The sequence below is a fragment of the Phytophthora sojae genome, assembly GCF_000149755.1.
Source record: "Phytophthora sojae unplaced genomic scaffold PHYSOscaffold_10, whole genome shotgun sequence".
NCBI lineage: Eukaryota > Oomycota > Peronosporomycetes > Peronosporales > Peronosporaceae > Phytophthora > Phytophthora sojae.
In genome coordinates, this window is record NW_009258124.1 from 1,957,283 (window position 1) to 1,976,194 (window position 18,912).

Genomic DNA, 18,912 nt, shown 5'->3' on the forward strand with positions numbered 1-18,912 from the left:
CCTGCTTCTGTATTTGTGCTGCAGCGAGTGACCCTTCAACTAGAGACGAGTTGTGTGCTATTGCAGGCGCCGTATCCCCAGAGCGTCAGGGTTATCCTGCGAGACGATGGTGGCCCGAGCGCGTCAAGCGTCGGCGGCGTCCAGAGCGACTTCTTCGGCCGTGTCCTCGCCCAGTGCCTCGAGTTTTGAAGATTCCTTCGCGTCGTCCGAGTCCGATGCACCATCCGAGTCAGAGTTCTCGACGGATTCGGAGGCGGGAAGCGCGCCGTCCGTCCGACGCGTTCGAGCAGCGCGCGTGTCCCGGCGACGATGGCGGAAGACGCAGAACCAGTCGGGCAGCTCGACTACATTGCTGCCGCCTGCTGAACCTGCATCAACCTCGCTGTGGACGACGAGAGAGAAGCAGTTCGAGAAGTTCCGCTCGAGTTTGCTGTCCATGCCCGTGCCAGACGGAGTTGTTCGCGTCGAGAAGGCCAAGGGCTATTCGCTCCACGTCATGTCGGTCATGAACTGGGTGCTGCCCGACTCGATCCTGCACACGTCGGCAATCCCAGCGTCCAGTGGCGCAAATGAAGCGGAGGAGGAGGATGAAGAGGAGCCTCTCATCACTCTAGGCGTGCACGTGAGCTTGTTCCATGCCACGTCCAAGCGCTTCTTCGGCAATACATGGGTGAGTCCCGAGCTGGCGGTGGACCCGTTCCACATCAAGCAGGGGCGACACCCGAAGGACGGCACGCTGCGGTACGTCATTGAGAACGCGCTGCTGAACTTCCGCGCCTACTTCATCTCGGACATCATCGATTCAAACTGCGTCGGCGTGCTGGAGCTGGTGGCGTACGAGAAGGATCCCGACTCCAAGGCAACGGTACGCGTCGTGGGCTGTGGCTGGACGCTCCTGCCGCTGTTCGCTCGTCAACAACCAGTGCAGTCCGGCACGAAGGACGAGCCCAGCGCCGTGCCGTCAGCCTTCTCCTTGAACACCAGCGGTGACTCTGTCGGTGTCTTCACTGGAAGTCCGCGCGCGCTGTGGGAACTGAATCCGGACACTTGGAGTGCGCAGGACAAGCACGAGGGATGCAAGTTCTACTACCAGCTAGTGCAGTACGAGCCCATGATGGCGATCGCCATGTTCTTGCGGAAGAACGAGCTCGTGGGCGCCCTGGACCCGATCCCCGGCTTGAAGAACGGCAACCTGGCCAACATCGACATGGGCAAGAACCCCAAGATGCTGCTCCTCGAAGAGGCCGACTCGACGTACGAAGAAACGCTGGCGTCGTTCGTGAAGATCGCCTCGCTTGTCCCCAAGTCCGTGCAGGTGGAGGAGCCGTTCGAACTGAACGTCGTTGCCACTCGCGTGGTGATCAATCTGCGCGACGAGATCGAAGCGAACTTGGTGGCTCGACTACGGATCAGCCGCAAAGCGATCCACAAAGGCGCTGTCAGCGTCGAAGGAGAGGTCTCCGCTCGAGTGTTGAAGATCGCACTGCACAACGGACGCTGCTTCAGGACGCGGCAATTCACAGTACCCCTCAAGGCTGACCCGAACGGAGGAGACACGCTACTGTGCGTACGCAACCACTCGAAGCTTCGCGGCTTCGTGTTCCACCCGAACATGGCGATCGTCGTTGTGCTGCAGTACACGGTTCACTTCCGGGTCATCTGGCCGTCGAAGCTCAAGCAGCAAGCTCTTGAAGCCAAGAAGCCTCCTTTACCAGAGGAAGACGTGGTCTTAGTGACGATGGGGGCACGCGCGCTGGTTCCGAGCGATGGCAAGAAGCTGTACTTGTTCGACAAGCATCACCACGCCACCGCCATCTCCGCTGAGCCCCTTACTACGCTAGGAGGAGTGCTGCTGCAAGAGCAGGAGGAGCATCGCCGCGTTCTCCACGTAGACCTGTTATCAGGAGCGGCTTGTCGACCGTACTCGGACAACACGTTGTACACCCCGCCGGATCAAGTGACGAGGTCGCTGCAGAACCGTGAGCCATCAGCGAAGGACTCGTTCGCGTTTTGCGACCTGAAGATCACAATTGATGAGGAGATTCCGGCACTAGGACCCCCAGTCGAAGAAGAAGCAAAAGCCCCAGCATCGCCCGTGAAGCCCGCAGTCGACGAAAGCAACCAGACCAACCACGACGAGGAAGAATGTGCGGCGGATCAGTGGGCGAGGAAGCTGCTCGGCAAAGCAAACAGCAACCCGGTGCTAGCCCAAACGCTCAACGCATTGGCCACCTCCCCCACTGCGAAGGACAGACCTGCGAGCCCGCCGCCGAGAACACCGTCGCCTACCAAGAAGCATCAAGTGGAGCGGCCTGCTGACCCGACGACTCTCGTTCCTGACGCTCCAACGTCGGAACTCAGTCGTGCTTCAAAGACGCTGCTCACCCGCTACGGCTACATCGAGTCTCATGACAAGCCGCCTTCGTCTCCTACGAACAACCAAAAGGACCACGACAAACGGAAGAAGCCGAAGAAGGTTGAGCTCATTGCCAAGTCCATTGAGACGGAGGTGAAGGACCTGTTCAAGGCCAACGAGATCAGGTTCCACTTCGCTGCCTATCGTGCGTGTAGCCCCGGCGCGGAAATGAAGGCGGGGATGACCTGCAGTCCAGCTCCTGCTCGCGTGTACTTCACCTTCCAGTTCTACAACTTTTCACCCACGCGGACGGAGACGCTGCGCCTCAGCAAGGCATTCGACAACGGAGCAGGCGGAGAGATCCAAACCTTCTTGCTGATGCGAGACACCACAGCCAACAAGCCGTCGCTGGCCATTCAGTTCGACGTGGACACGACCTCGACGATGAATCCGCTCGAGACGCGCCGCTTTGCAGAGTACCTCAAGTGGAACAACATGTACGTGGATGTGTGGGACGCTGATAGCCTCTTCCAGCTCGGAACGTTTGCCATCCCCCTCCACGAGCTGCTTCGTCAAGGAAACAGCGTCAAGAAATTCCAAGCGGAGGTGGAGATAACGCCACCATTAGGGGGCACCCTCTCACCAGACTATACTGGAGATGACGAAGGTAGTGCAGTTTGCACCGTCCCCGACTCGAGGAGCGGAGGTGACAGTCCAAGTATCGGAAGGATCCAGCTTCTGATGAGTAGCTACGGACTCAAGGGAGAGAACTACATCGACCAGCAGCCTTCGAACCAAGCTGAGGTGGTGCAGTCTACAGCACCGATTGATGGCCAAGGGGAACAGCCGCGTAAGCCCAAGCACCGCGTTCGTGCGCGGACGCTAGTGGAGTCGAATCCTGAGCTCTATCGCCTTCTCTCGCAGGAAGGTTTCTATGGCGAGCACACTATGAAGGAGCTTCGAGAGCGAAAGGAGTCGCAACCTCTTCAGCGTAAAGGGACCGCAGCGGTGAACACACTCACGCCCAAGGAGATCGCCATCCTATGCGAGCTCTTCGGATCACGCAAGGCTGCGTCTAGTTCGACTGGGAATCGGCCGACGCGCATCAAGTGCGACGTGGAAGGGAAGACAGGCTTGCTGGTGCTGCTCTCTCTTAAGCCGTCAGAAGCCCCGGCCCCCGTAGCAGCCCCTGACGCTGCCGCTAAGCCAGTCGAAGACCAGCCTGCAGCAGTTGTTGAGAGTGTGAAAGCCCCGGAAGTTCAGCAGACACAGCAACCGCAGCAGCCGAGCGAGTCTACGTCTGACCACGCTCAGCGTCTGAAGCGTGTGCTGGCAATCGCGACGAAGAACCAACTCGCGCTTGCGGATGCGTTCGCGCTGTTCGACGCTAACAAGGACGGCTTCCTGTCGAGGGATGAGTTCATCAAAGCCATGCGCTCGCTGGGGACTGTGTTTGCTGATCTGTCGGACGATGATCTCGGGCTGCTGCCAGACTTGCTGGACAAGAACAAGGACGGCAAGGTCGAGTACAAAGAGTTCAGCCAGTTCATGGACAAACCCAGTCGAATGCCCAAAGCGGAGTGGCAAGACCACATCAAGCGCATCGTTGTGCGCGCGATGGAGAAGGGTATCCGTGTCCACCACATCTTCGTCGAGCTTGACGCCTCAGGGGACGGCAAGCTGTCGTATGAAGAGTTTGAGCGCGGGCTCAACCAACTCGGGATCTCGACTAATAAGGACGATAGGGAAAGTATACGGGAGCTGCTGCTTGAGCTGGACAAAGATCGCGATGGTACCATCTCGTACGTTGAGTTCTTGGAGTCGCTAGGGATTTCCGTGGAAGACAACAAGAAGGAGGTGGTCAAGGAGACGATAAAGGACATCAAAGAAGACGTGCGCAAGATCCTCAGTCGGTTGGTGAAGAAAGGAATCAGCTTTGAGGAAGTCTTCGTGCATTTTGACGCTGATCGGAACGGTACTCTATCTGTCGAGGAGTTTACGCAGGCTCTCAACCAGTTGCTGCAGCTCAACGCGAATGGTGGGGGTGACGATACGACTGATACGCTGAAGGAGTTCGAGAGAGATGCTGTCGAGGTGTTCGTGAAGACGATCAACTCGGACGGAGACTTGAAGATCGATTACCGCGAGTTTCTGGTGGCGTGTGGAGTGTCGGACAAAGAGATGAAGGAGAAGACGGCGAATTTCCAGCAAGCAGCTCGAGAGATGGCGGAGCGGAAGCTCATCAAGCTCATGGTTCGCGCTTGTGCGAGCGGAATGACAATCTCTGAGGTGTTTGATCAGTTCGACTCGAACTCCGATGGAAACATCTCGGTTGCTGAGTTCCAAACCACCATGGAGAAGCTCTTCCTTGGTCAAGGCATGACTGGAGACGATGCTGCGCTTGTCGCCGCGCGGTTCGACACCAACCGCGATGGAATGATCTCTCGACGAGAGTTCCAGGAGTTCGGTACCGATCTCCAGAAGAAGCAGCAGGCATTGTCCAGTGTCTTCGTTCCTCACTTAAACAAGCTGAGTGAATTAGACGCATCGTCTACTCTAGTGGGGAAGAAATGGGAATCGTTTTGCCGGCAAAAGCTTGGCTTATCCCCACAGAACATTCGCACGGACGTGATGCCGTTGATGTCATACTTTGGCTTTGTGGAGGAAGGAGGGGATGTGGATGTCAAAGAATTGTGTGCGTTGGTCAAGACGGTGCAGACCGCAAAGACACCAGCAAAGTCTGCGGGCAAGGACGCTGCGTTAGAGCGACTACGAACGCTCCTGGTTAAGGCTAAAGACCAGGGGGTTGACTTGAAGAAGAGTTTCGCGCATTTCGATGCTAATGGAGATGGGGAGATCACGCGCAGCGAGCTTAAAGCTGGTTTGGTCGCTCTCGGATGCTTCAAAGAGATGGATGATGGAGACTTTGACTCGCTGATGGAGCAGCTCGATGAAGACGGCAGTGGCGAGATCGACTTCAGCGAGTTTAGAGCTTTAATGAACGAAGGCAGTGCGCGTACAACTCCGCCTACTGAAGACGAAAGGAAAGAACTGATGGTCAAGCTGAAGACGCTAATGGAGAAGGCAGTCGAGAAAGGGGTCTCTATCGACGCTTGCTTCGCTCACTTCGACAAAGACGGCGACGGGATGATCAAGAAGGAGGAGTTCGTGACGGCGATGACGGAGCTGGGACTTGGAGTTGACAGCGCCGTGATCAATGGGGTTATAAAGTTGCTCGATGGCAATGGCAATGGGACCATCTCGCTCTCAGAGTTCAAGCAGCTCTTCCCAGCAACATCAGCACCGGTCCCCGAGGATTCGTCGCCGAAAACCATAGCTGATGATAAGACCCCCGAACCTGCTGCTCCTGACTCATCCCGTGAAGAAGTGAAAGGTGAAGCAAGCGTGTCTAGACAACCTTCGGCAAGACAGACAACTGAGGAGAAGCTACGCCAACTGCTGCTCCGTGCAGAGGCTGGTGGCGTCGATGTGAAGAAATGCTTCGCCCATTTTGACAGTGACAGCAGTGGAGTCATCTCTAAGGATGAGTTTGTCGCTGCAATCAAGCAGCTCCCTGGCTTTGAGAACGTGCCCGACGAAGACACTCTTGCGATTGTTAAGACGCTCGATAAGGATGGCAGTGGGAGTGTGTCGCTGGAAGAGTTTGACGCTTTTCTGAGGGCATCACCGCCGTCGACTGGTGTTGGTACAACGGAGAATACTGCACGGGAAGAAGAACAGGCGAATGCTGTAATATCTGCAGACGCTGATAGTGAATCTCTACCGCTCACTCAACATGAAGGCTCGCCCGGTGCTGCGGCCACTTCTGCGGGTGCTGTCGACTCGCCTGATCTTGGTGATGCTGTCAAGACCCCGGAGACGGCATTCAGTGCCCCTGAAAAGGCTAGTAACACGGAAGAAGTGAAAGACTCGACCGAAGATGAAGCGTTTCCAAGTGAAGGAGCGGATGGATCGGTTCCTGTTGCAACTGAGATTCCTGGGAATGACGACGTCAAGGAGCCGGTAGCAGTGAAAGCTAAGCAGTCCCCGAGGGAGGAAGCAAACGCTCAACCTGCTGAGTCTGGTCCTGCTGACGCACCTCCCAGCGCCACAACGAAACCAAGCGAGGAAGGCGAATCGACTCCCCCTGCAGGCGACAGTGAAGTGACGGGAGGAACTGGGGCGACTCCTGTGGAGAACAAACAGCCAAAGCAACCTGTGCGGTCGTCTTCTTTCGGCAAGGGGAAGATCCCCGAGGCAACTGCTGCTGCTACTGGAGCTCCCTTTCGCAGGACGCAGACTGATCCCAAGGCGGTTGGTGCAGCACAGAACGAGGGGTCTGCGAACTCGAAGTCCACGCCTCTGCGCGTATCGTTTGCTACAGCACGAGCAGCAAAGAGAGCTGAGATGGCCGCTTCAAAGGCGCCGAAACCTGAGGACAGCGCATCAGAGGCAGGTAACGGAAGCTCACTCAGCAAACCGGCATCTGAAGGGCTTGCGAAGCTAAAGAAGCTGTTGCAGACGGCGACGGAGAAGGGAGTGGCAGTCCAGCAGTCTTTCAACCATTTCGATAAGGAGACCAAGAGGGTCCTCTCGTACGATCAGTTTGCGACAGGGCTGCGAGAACTTGGTCCAGACTTCGCAAACCTTTCGGACGACGACATCATCGCGATGGCCAAGTCACTCGACGGCAAACAGCAAAATGCTCTTCGTGTGGAAGACTTTGTCGCGTTCGTGGAGGCTTCGGAAGTGGAAAATGCCCCAGCAGTAGCAGAGGAACCCGTCAAAAGCAAAGACCAGACGTCCACTGCACCACCAGACCCACAAACAGCTCCAGTTGCAACAAGCAAGCGCCCGCCACCTCTTCGTCGCTCGGGTTCCTCGAGGTTGCCAGCAAAGAAGCCTCCAAGGCCATCGACTGGCACGCAAAGCGCTCGAGCTGTAACTGAGACCACGACGGAATCGGCTTCAGCTGTCACTCGAGATAAGCCGTGGAAAGCAAAACCTGCAGTAGCAGCGGAAAAGGTGGAGAAAGCAGCAGAACCAGCACCAGCACCGGAGAAGGCAGAGCAAGCGGCAAAACCTGACGTTTCTAAAGCTCCTTCACCGGGACCTACCCCAAGAGAGCCACAAGATCAAAGGGGGAGTGCAGCAAGCCTCGACTGCAGCTACACGTTCAGCAGCAACCCCGAGATCCGAGCTGTCGAGCTGAAACTTCGGCAAACGGCGCTAGACGCTTATCAGCGCGGCATTCTACCGTTGCGGGTGGTCGCCAAGTTCCTGGAGGATGCAGACGATCGTCGTGGTCGAGTCCCTGGCGGTCGCGAGCGCTCTAGTAAAAAGCGCAGCGAACTGCTGCGTGTCGAGTTTCTTCAGGTGTTGATGGAGCTGGGGTTCACGTTGCTGTCGGATCAGAGCGAGGATGACGTCGAAGCAGGAGCTGGTGGAGGAATGGTCAAGCCCGTGACGAAGATGAACGATCACCTGTACGCGCGTCAGCTTGAGCGCTTGGCGCGATACCGGCAGCACGTTAAGAGCGACGAAGCCAAGGCGCACAAGCAGCTTGTCCGAGCTGTGTCCAAGACGAAGCAGTACCAGCAGCGCGGCAGACAGCAAGGAGAAGACAGCTTACGCCGGTTCCAAGAGGAGAAGAACCAGCTACTGCGCGTGCTCTCGTACTACCGCGACGGCCACAAGAAGTCGCTCGTGTACTCGCTGCTTCGCCAGCAGGTGACGACCTCGCTCACGCTGTTCCCGTCCTTCGGAGACCTGCTCTTCTTCGAGCTGCCGTTCGTGAACCCGTACAACCACAACGACCGCTTCCGTATCGAGCTGCTGCTGCCGTCGTCCAGAGAGATCGCAGTGGTTCTGGACCTGGAGATCGTGCGCAGTAGCGAGGAGTGGGCGTTCTACCGTGAAAACCTCCCGTTAGCGTACGGCTTCGCGGCATCTAGCGCTGAAGTGGAGGAAGAAATGATCGACGACCACGATGAGGTCGTCATGGACTCGCACGACCAGCTCCACATCCCCATGCGTCTGCGTTGGCTCGACACCAGCGACAGCTTTACGCGAGTTCAGAAGACCGAGCCTGGCAAGAAGAAGTCGACGATTCCGGTCTCGGTGGTCATCAAGAGCTGCTCGCACGGCCACACGGTAGCGCTCTTCAACATGGAGCTGCAGCCGCAGCCGTTCGCTTGTCACCGCGTGCTCCGCTTCTCCCACCCGGCATTGTCGATCTGGCGCTGGAAGCTGCGATATCCGCGCGGCAAGTTCGTCGTGTGCATGGACCCGAGCGTGGCGATGGAGCTGCTGCGTAGCGGCGAGGACGAAGCCAACAACAGTGGCCTCGTGAGCTTCAAGTGCCGCGTGGGGGAGTACCCCGCGCTCGAGACCTTCTTCGTCGTGCTGTACGACGACAAGTACTACGCGCGCGTGTTCGAGGTGTGGCAGATCCGCATCCAGTCCAAGCTGCGCGTGGATGTGCACGCGGTTCTCGGCCAGAGCGTGCGCCACGAGCTCGTGATCAAGGGCGACGGAGGTTTATCGACTCAAGACGCTGGCGCCAAGCGCCGAGTCATGTGCTTCACGCCGATGCAGCACCACAGTCTCGTGCAGTTCCGTCCTGGCCACGTGTTTGCTCTGGTGCCGCAGGCCTTCAACCGCATCGAGTTCGCCTTCTGCGCCGTGGAGAATGCCGCAGCCACGCACTTGGTGGTGCTCGTGAACCTCGTGGACGTGGACACCCACGAACTCGTCGGAGCTTGGAGTGTCCACGTGACGCTGGCGCTGCCTATCATCACCAAGACGTACGAGCTGCGGCTGCCCGTCGGCCGCGCCGCGCAGAAGAAGATCTCGTACTCGAACCCTTGGGACCAGCCGCAGACCATCATGCTGCGCTCGAGCGCGCCGACGCTGCTGGTGCCTCGCGAGCCCGTGCTGCAGCTGCCCAGCAACGGCCAGGCCTTCCTGCGTCTCGCCTTCGTCGCTCGAGACTACTCAGCTGCGGCAGCTGAAGACATCTACCTCTTCATCAACGACAAGCGCACCGACCAGAACGAGGAGTGCTTGCTCTTCCAGGTCACGTACGAATGAGTTGAATACAGTTTCTCGTTGCATGTTGGCGCCTGTCGTGGAGCGCGTTCCTGCCTGACGTCATGAAGCTCGCCCATTAGTCGCCCTTGAGCCGTGAGCCGTGAGTACATCCATGTCCGCCGCCGAATGCACATACATCAGCTTCACCTTGCCTCACTTCCGCACATCTTGAGGATAACAGTACTCGGCCATCCCCAACAGCAGGCACTCAGCGATGGTACAAACAGTACTCGCTTCAACGTGGCACGCTTCTTGCAGCGCCCGACATGGCTACATGTATGGCTTCTCCATCTAAACGGCGCGCGCGCGACTGGTGACAGGCAAGAAGCACGCCACACCATGCAGCGGAGACCAACCATTCCAGGCGCGTGCTTGAAGCATCGGCGCGCGAACGCCCGCGGAGTTCTCTCGCCGCCGCGTATTGAAGTTCAATGGCCCAGCCCGTGATCTCGAAGCCCTGGCCATCTGGCGCAGCGCTCCGCCTTATCCCCGCCGTGCTACGCTTCGAGTCGAAGTTCGACGCGTTCAACTCGCGGCCACGCTGTTGAATCCCACGACGTGGCGCCGCCGCGTCCGTCTGTGTAAGCGGACGAAGGCCTCGGTCTCCGCTCAGCCGTGATGATTTGACCTGCAGGCTCTGAACCCCGCTCTTGCCATGCCATCCTGCACTGCGCTGATAATTCCGCTGCCAATCCGCAGCCTCCACCTGGCCATCAGCCCGATGTAGCGGCCGTCAAGCGTCCACGCCGGCCACCAAACCTCTGCGATATGCATATAATATGAACCATACTCAGGCCCAGTGAATCTTGTAGGGACGCGAGCGCTGGTCACCATCCCACCCTTCTTCCACCTGCTGCTTCGAGCTCATTCGGCAAGTTGCCCTCAGCAGCGCAAGCACTAAAGACTACGTAGAGATCTTGTGGCCAGGATGGCGGCAGTGTCCATGCACGGCTCGGAGAACGCCTTCGGCGGCATGAACAGCGGCCTCAACCGGCGCCTGTCGCCGGCCTTCCGCACGCTGGCGTCGCCGCTGCGCCAGCGCCACTTCGACCTCGAGAAGCTGCGCGAGCTCGCGCGCAGCGACGAGTTCTCCGACAGCGAGAGCGACGGCGTGGACAGCGACGAGGAGCGGGACGAGGACGACGAGGAGGATGACGACGACGTCGACGTGGCCGACACCATGTTCGTGCCCTACCGCCGGCCGTCGCCCAAGCGCAAGGCGGTCGTGGGCAAGCGCCGCGCGCAGCTGCAGCAGCAGAAGAAGAGCAAGGACGCCAAGGCCAGCAGCAGCCCCAAGGGCGACGGGTGGGAGATCGTCGACAAGTCCCCGACCTTCGAGAGCGTGGCCGAGGGCAAGACGGAGCTCGGCGGCGAGAGCTGGTTCGTGCAGGAGCGCGAGCAGTAGAGCGCGCAGTATGTGGCGAGGACGGTGACGCGGTTGGCCGCCGTCTTCTGGGTAAATTAACTTCATCCTTTGCGTATTTCGACGGTGTTTTGAGCCTTTGGAGTTGCGTCGCGGCAAGTGTGTATGTGTGTGTTGTAGTAGGTCAGTCCACGCGCGGACGCTTGCTGTGTGTGAGGTAGCGCGGGTTCTCCTGTGATGAAGTCTGCGATAGCGACAGCGTTTGACTGGGAACGACGTTGCCGTTGCCACTGCCGCTGCTGCAATGGGACAGGAGGTTAGCATGCATGCGCGCGTGGTGTTGCTTGTAGCTGCAGCGTACCCGTTGGCGAAGAGCGTGACTTCCTCCTCGCTGCGCGTCTGAGATGACGCCGGGAGGAACGTCGTCACGGTGGACAGCGTCATCTCGATGGAGAACTTGGCCATAGACGTCGACTCGGCCGCAAACAGCACCGGGCTTGGCAAGAAGAAGCAATAGTCATCAGACACACAACACCAAGGCCCCCATCACAACCTAACTCAACTCACCTCCCTGCTGTGCTGAAGTAGAACGACACCTCCAACACGTCGCTCGCCTTGCAGAACGCCAGTAGCGCCTACAAAAACAGCAACAGCAACCATCAGCACCAGACAGTCTCCTCTTGGTCAGCTATCACGCGCCCACCTACCCTGATCTCCTTGATGCAAAAGATCAGCTGGGCCGCCGCGTCAACGCTGTCATCAGCTGGCGGCTGCAGGATGTACTCGCTGAACTCGAGGCTCTCGACCGCCGTCTCGGTCTGCAGCTGGGCCTTGCTGTCCGTGAAGTTGGAGAAGTAGCTCTCGAACTTGACGTGCGTGGGCGAGCACGTGACGCTCACCTCGCCGCTGTGGTGGATGTGCGTGAGCAGCGAGCTCAGATGGTGCTGCCGCGTGCGCCAGCGACTGGGGCTCGCGCTCTTGTCGAACAGGGCGCGCATGATCTGGCACGCCTGCACCTTCATGTGGTGCGTCTTGGTGATGTCGAAGTCGCAGCGCAGGCGCCACGTGAGCTCCATGCAGTCCAAGTCCACCTCGTCCACCTCGCTGGCCTGCGACGTGTCCTCCTGGCTGGCAGCGGTGGCCTGGTCCAGCGCGTCCTTGTCCACCAGCAGCGCCAGTTGCACGCTCTGCACGTGCTTGAGCGTGCGGAAGACGTTGCAGCACGACTTCGCGAACACTTTGCACTTGACGAAGGGCGTGCGCCCGTTGAAGTGCGCGCGCAGCATCTCGTTGGACGCGATGTCCACGCCCGCGAGCGTCACGCTGCGCCCGCCCTGCGACTCGGAGAAGAAGGTCCGGTCCAGCACCACTTGGCCTGACGCCGAGTGCGCGTCATTCAGCGCGCGCAGTGTCAGGCGGCGAGCGCCCGGGTCGCACTCGATGGACAGCTCCTTGCCCACCTGCGACAGGCACTGCAGCGCCGCCACGAACACCTTGAGCGCTTCCTCGGCGATGTCGAGCCGAACCTCCATGATACCGGTAGCGAAATGGCAAGTTGACCTTCACATGAGTGACGGGGTGACTCGGTTGAGTGACAAAATGTAATTATTTAGGGGAAATTGTGTTTCGGGGCCGTTATTACAGACGGCTTCACGGGGCTACTCTTCTGACAGCGCTTGAAGCTCGCCGCGCAGCGAATCTGGGCGTTCAAACGCTGCCTGACTTGGCCTGATACCGTGAGAACGCCCGGCGCACTACGCTGCGCAGTCTGCGCCGCAGAGGGTACGCGAGGGTACACTGCTCTCGTCCTCGTGTCCTGAGCAGCGCTTCAAATTGTCATCGTCTTCGAACAGAGAGATCGATGCATATCACGACAAGCGCCGCTGATGAATGCTGCAGTTCTTTTGGATGGCCGTCCAGAAGCTTGAGTACGCGGCGTCGTGAAATGGTCGCGTGCCGGCATAGCAAATCATCTCAGGACAAAGGTGAGAGCAGTGTCGCTCCATTCAGCAGCGAGGGTCTGCAGAGACGGAAACAAGAAGGACATGCACAAGCATCAAGAGTCTGCGCTTCGGCTGAAGCGGGAACGAAAGCTACAAGCGACTGCTGCTGCTGTTGTTAATGAATCTCGTCGCGGGGCGATGTCATGGGGCAAGGAGTCGCCGCAGCAAGCGTCGAGATCGTGTCCGGCATGGACAAGGAGGAGTTGATGAAGACATCGACGGAGCTGTGGTTGTGCCCGTGGAAGTGAACTGACCAGGTACGGAGTGGTGATTGAAGCTTGAGAAGCACCAGATGCCGCGAGCAAAGTGCCCGGGTGGTCTTCGTGTCGGGCGGCGACGTCATGGGGCACCGGGTCGTCGTATTTGACAGCGAGCGGGGCACGGGGAGGCCGTGTTCGTGTCGGGTAAGCTCGGCGCTCCATGAAGGAGACCGCACTTCATCATGACGCGCGTCGTCTTCCGTGCCCATGACCCCCCCCCCCCTAGATCATTAATGCTCAGTTTCCCACGGCGCAATGCGGAGGTAGCGCGGTGAACGTTGTCATCAATGACTTTGGCCGCAGCACCACCCGGCCTTCCTGAACCTCGTGGCGTGGCTGCCACCCACCGAGCAGCTGGGCAACTTCAAGGCCATCGAACGCGACATCGGCTGCACGCTGTCGCTGCGCTGGAGTTCGCGCCTCATCGACATGGACATCCTTCAGTGCGACGACTAGCATAGTTTACTGTGGGCACGGCTAATGGACCACTCATGTCCAGCACGAACGCAGCGGCGACTTTGTGCTGACCTCGCCGAAGCTGGGCGCTAGGCCTATCAGTACGCATTGCCCAGGAAATTCGTACCGGACACCACGGCTCTGGCTGACACTACTTCGTTACTATTCTCGTGGAAGTTAGCCATAGTAAGAACTCAAGAGTTGTTGAGCAGGCGCATCGTAATCAGCAGGTTGGGCACATCAGTGGCGATGGTAGGAATACATAATGTAATGAGCCAGTCCTACCCCAGCTGCATAGGCCGTATATATAGTATGCTGCATAGGCCGTATATATAGTACAACCTGCCGATCGCTGTCGGTTCTCGTTCTTAACAGAAGGTCCCGCTAAGAGGGAACACATTTTGAGGGGAACACAGAAAAACACATAATGCGGAATTAGTCGGGTTTCAACGCCATTTGGGCACGTGAATGCTTTCAACTTTAAACGAGCAGTATACCTTCTGCATTGAGGTGCTCTATCTTACTTTGGCAATGCAGTGCATGTAGCAAGCGCCCTGGTAGTAACTCTGTTTGAAGTCATTTGTAGAGATTACGCATTTGTAGGCATTTCAATTTGGTACATGGTACCAATACTGGGTGGAGGAGCTGCGCAGCAGCGTTACATAGCTAAGGCAAGAGAGCGTTGCAAGCCCTTAAGGGTGCTGATCGACGTGATCAGCGCGATGGGCGCTAACACGGACGTGAAGTCACTGCTGTCCAAGGACGTTGGCAGGATGACCGACTTCGCGATCAACGGTTGATTCAACCTGGTGGGAGGGAAGGTGGGGGGAAGCTGCCCCGCTCTTGAACCGTGTTTCAATTTTTTGAAAATCGGTTCACAGAGCACACGGCAATCACTCGAGGCGCGCTGGTGCAGCGCCTGTGGTTGCCAGATAGCACGGATAGCTTACATTAGATTAGCATGGTGTTTAGTTTGAGATAGCGAACTGGCGAACGATACCAGTTGCATGCATGCTTCACTAAAACCGCAATTAGTTTTTTTTTCGACTTTCACTGTTTTGGGCTCTTTTTATTCCCTTCTTAGCGGGATCTCCTGTTAAAATAATTCCGAATCGGGTCCGCAATTTTCGAACCGAACGTTTTTATGAAATAATTTAGAATTTTGGAAAAAACGTACCCAAAGTGTACCCTGTTCCAAAGTGTTTCCTGTTATCAAACTCTTCCCCGTTCCAAAGTTGTACCACGAGATATGAAATAATAAGTATATTTCCACTGTAGAAAATGCTGATATTATATAAAATAAGCACTAAAAACAGCCGTTTAGGAAAATGAATACGTCAAAGCGTAGGACTACTACTATAATGGTTTCTTCATTTAAAAAAATATTCTTGTACACTATTTTTATCAGTCTACATATTCATGTATGAATGTCAAATGCAGTTTTATGGCATGCTTAAACGTAATTCAACGCGTTTAAGGTAATTTACTTGTAGTATAGCGCAAAACAGCAATGCTGAAACTAGTTTTAGCGTTTATAATCAGAAGTAGAGTGTGTTGGTAATATTTTCTGAAATATAAAAGAAGCTTTTATCACTAGTTCGTAAGCAGTGGAACCTTATCTTGTGCCTAAACGATTATTGTTTTAGCATTGAGCATGACTTTTTATGTGCATTAAGAATAAAAGGACCGTAAGATTTGCAATTGGGTACGGATGGCAATAGGGTGTGGAATAGTTACAGGGTACACTTTGGATACAGGGTACCTTGGCTTTTTCAAAAAAACGAAAAAAATTACGGACCCGATTCGGAATTATATTAAAATAACGGACCTGAAACACAATTTCCCCAATTATTTATTGCAACTACACCTTTGCCAGTCCAATACGAGATGGTGCCAGAGCAATGCGAGATAGATGAAATATTACCAGGTAATTTACCCAATCTAGATATATTACGTAATTTATATCACTGGCTATGGAGCAAGCGAGATTAGCTCCAGGGCATCCGAGACGAGCAGCGCCATTCCCCAATCTACCGCGCCCCACGCCGACCGCATGTCCGAGTCGCCGAGAGCTTTGGCTTTGCGCGGCGCACTGCCACTGAAGAAGAACGCCAGCGTGTGCTGGATGCGTTCTCGGCTGGCGACGACTGGCTCACCGTGGCAAAATACATGTACAACAACGTCTCGCGGGCTGCGGTGTACAGGCTGGGCATGAAAGGAGATCCCAGCCCGCCTCCGAGAGGCGGTGCCCGCGCCAGCTGCGTCAAGTGCACGGACGCAATGGTGGAGGCGCTGGAGGGCTACTTAGACGAGGACTGCACGTTGACGCTCGTCCAGTTGCGAGACAAGCTCATGGAGCACTTCGCGGTCGACGTCTCCACGTCCACGATTAGTGCGAAGCTTGCTGGCAAACTTATTACGTTAAAACAGGTTGTGTATACTGTACCTGTCGGAGCACCACAGCGGATGATCGAACGGGGCTCGCATCGAAGGATGACGGAGGCAAGGATGCGCTTACTTGAGGACGCTGCCAACTCCTCGATTGGCTGCATGAATCGACACTTAGTGGTCTCAATGGCACTGCACTGCCAGCGCATGCAGTATGGGGCGTAGCCATGCAACACGCAATCTCGTTTGCCCTGTTAATCTCATTTGCGTTGAAATCACCCAATTTAATGATTTCATCTTGTGCCCAAAACAATTTGTATCCAAACAATCCTGTTTTGCTTTCCTTGCCGTCTCGTATTGGACTGGCAAAGGTGTAGGGCTACAATTTTACGGGAGCAACCAGCACCAAATAGTATGCTCTGGTGGGGGTACTATAGTCCGTTCAAATTGTTTCGTCTCACGACTAGGAGTACTTCGCTGACATCCAGGGACATATCAGCAACAACGATCGTGCTGTGCACGAAGAAGCTCTGAAATTTCGCTGTAAACCCAACACATGCGTATTCCTAAGCAATTTTGCGTACTTGTACGTGTACTCATCGAGCATCCTTCTGGGCGGCGTCCTGTCACGCAGCATGACCCACCTAGACCAGGCCCTAGCGGCACGTCCTTTTCAAGCCTCAGACAACGGTTCTGGTTGAAGTCGTCGGTGCACACCTTGGTATTGAAGTCAACCAGCGCCTGACTGAACACCTTGACCCTCGTGCAGCATGCGCTGCGGTCGCAACTCCGATTAACCAACGTCCAGATGCTCGCGGACGGAGACGCCAGCAGGCACGAGTCGAACGTGGGCATCTTGTTCGGGGTGAATTGCTTGTAGAATATCCACTTGAGACCGCGGTCGTCGGGCTCGTACGAGCAACAGCGGCGCCGCAGTGACCGGGAAAAGCGGTGTGACAGGGTCCTCACAAGAGTTCCCCTTCATGATGTTTGCGAAACCAGCGTAGTCATCCATTGCCCAGCACCAGAGTGTCGAAGGTGTACGTAGGTCTGACGGTCGGACTCCGACCTCATACTTCTCGGCGCCGCCTCCTCGGTGAGCCCGTGGTGACCACCAGCAGCTTGCTGCCCAGGTAGACGAGTCCGTGCGGCGCCCTTTTGAAGCCCCATGCACCTGAATCCAGAACATGTGGCCCTTGTCGGCGAACAGCATCGAGTAACTCGAGCTGCGTGTTCACGAGGACAAGCGTGCGCCCAGATAAGATCTCCGTCTCAAAGGCGGTGGGCGTGCGTGAGTTCATTTCCATGCCTTCGCGAGCTCCTCCACCGCCTTGCCATTACTCGGCGCGCGCTCGCTGGAATTTTTGCCTAGCAAATGATAAGAAGCGCTATGAATCTAGGCGTCTTCGTGAGCGGTACCTTTATGAGAATTCTGGCGCATTATATAAGTTCTTTGTAAATGCAGCACTTTACCATGTCTTATCATTTTCTGGTCCTAAATTTTGTGGGTATCTGTCAATATGTTGGTATCCTACATCTACCGGTAACGGTGATATACTACACTTGGCCACATTTCTAGTCGACGAGACGCGCGCCACAGGCACCCCTGCCAACTTGACAACTAGTCGTTCGTAGCGGTCGTGGCGACCATAGCGTTCGTTAGGCTTCCATTATTTGAGAGGTCTTGCGTGCTGACGTTGGTGTTGCCGCGCTGGCCGTGCGGCTGCCTTTTTGTGACTAGCCGTAGGATTCGAGCGCCATCGTGTCCTTGCCAGTCGTTCCGGTGGCAAAGCACGAATTAGTTGTCATGGCCACAACCTACCACGTCAAAGTACTGATCTACGCCACAGAGGAACAATATGAACGCCTGTGTCCACGAATTAGGTTTGAGATCATTACATTAATGCCATGGTTTGAAGAAACAGCAGAATGTTTTAAGTATTCTGCTGGACTTAAAAGTACTCGACGCTTCGAGAGGAAAAACTAGTCCCCATAGTACAGTTCATAGCGCAAGATTTTTCCATCGCCAATCTGCGCGATCAGGCCGAATTCGAAATGCATGCTCGGTTTATCACGGGCGCAACACGATTGGTGTTTAGCTCTACTAGGAGACAGAAAGTGATATTGCCTCAGTTACTGGCTTCAGTAACCGGGTCACTAACAGAATGACAGACAGTGACACGGGACCACGGATGCCGGCCTCAGTTACCGGCTTCAGTTACCGAGGTGCGAAATAACCCGATTTGGGCTGCCTAGTAGCATGACCTATCGGCCACTGCTCTCCCAGTATAATTATAAGCTTGAAAACTCTTATAAATAATCAAAAGACAGGATTATGTGCTCCCAAAACTAACGTTGCTACTACCAATCGACTAACTAGTATGCTGACATTTGACTCTTAACCTTAGTGAGAGCTTTGCTAGGATAAATGGAGAGACAAAATATATTGCTCTAGTATTGTGTACCACGATATGAATAGGATAACATTTTGAAACCAAGTTTATTTACCATTGGTAGAATCAAAAGTTATTATTGGGGTGAAGAAGACAATAGCCAAATCATCTGTTTGTTTGTGTAAGTCCTGTTTCAATTTGGCGAATCATCACAAAAAGGAAAAGTTAAACAAAGATGCTAAAGCTACATATTCTTTCTGATTATTCGCTGTTATTAGTGTACGACTGATGTATCTAAAAAATAAATTGTTAACCTTTAAAATGTTGAAATGATACGCAAAATAAGACTATTCAAAACAAAATATAGAAAATAATGTAGTTTTTTTCAAGAACGACGTTGTCATAAAAGAACTATCATGGTTTTTCGCAGGCTGCGGATATTTACTGCGATATATATTGATTTCGATTTTAAGAACTGTGCTGCGTTTCGGAGTTTCTCATTTTGTCAATGCAAATCGTTTTGGATCATGTTCGCCATCAAAGCACACAACGTGTGTCTCTTTGTAAATAGACGAAGCGATTAGGGACAACTCACAAGGTA

The 18,912-nt window shown here is 55.4% G+C and overlaps 4 protein-coding genes across 4 annotated transcripts; 2 read left to right on the forward strand and 2 right to left on the reverse strand.

Moving 5' to 3' along the window:
• Positions 1-436: 436 nt before the first annotated feature.
• On the forward strand, positions 437-9,448 carry PHYSODRAFT_525177 (hypothetical protein; the record flags this gene model as incomplete). The annotated part of the gene is made up of 10 exons (XM_009537547.1): positions 437-2,062; positions 2,102-3,101; positions 3,195-3,535; positions 3,638-3,877; positions 4,970-5,059; positions 5,123-5,318; positions 5,406-5,662; positions 5,831-6,048; positions 6,823-7,067; positions 7,455-9,448. 10 exons carry the CDS (start codon positions 437-439, stop codon positions 9,446-9,448), a joined length of 6,207 nt encoding a protein of 2,068 aa, XP_009535842.1.
• Positions 9,449-10,323: 875 nt separating this feature from the next.
• PHYSODRAFT_355950 (hypothetical protein) lies at positions 10,324-10,932 on the forward strand. The gene has a single exon (XM_009537548.1). It carries the CDS (start codon positions 10,377-10,379, stop codon positions 10,851-10,853), a length of 477 nt encoding a protein of 158 aa, XP_009535843.1. The 5' UTR covers positions 10,324-10,376; the 3' UTR covers positions 10,854-10,932.
• Positions 10,933-10,995: 63 nt separating this feature from the next.
• On the reverse strand, positions 10,996-12,343 carry PHYSODRAFT_524877 (hypothetical protein; the record flags this gene model as incomplete). Its single annotated transcript, XM_009537549.1, has 4 exons — positions 10,996-11,077; positions 11,173-11,307; positions 11,379-11,446; positions 11,519-12,343. 4 exons carry the CDS (start codon positions 12,341-12,343, stop codon positions 10,996-10,998), a joined length of 1,110 nt encoding a protein of 369 aa, XP_009535844.1.
• A 586-nt stretch (positions 12,344-12,929) lies between these two features.
• PHYSODRAFT_339577 (hypothetical protein) lies at positions 12,930-13,283 on the reverse strand (the record flags this gene model as incomplete). Its single annotated transcript, XM_009537550.1, has 1 exon — positions 12,930-13,283. One exon carries the CDS (start codon positions 13,281-13,283, stop codon positions 12,930-12,932), a length of 354 nt encoding a protein of 117 aa, XP_009535845.1.
• Between the last annotated feature and the right edge of the window lie 5,629 nt (positions 13,284-18,912).

What these genes read in the sequence shown, in the direction of transcription:
- PHYSODRAFT_355950 (XM_009537548.1), top strand. Translation starts at nt 10,377, where the DNA reads ATGGCGGCAGTGTCCATGCACGGCTCGGAGAACGCCTTCGGCGGCATG.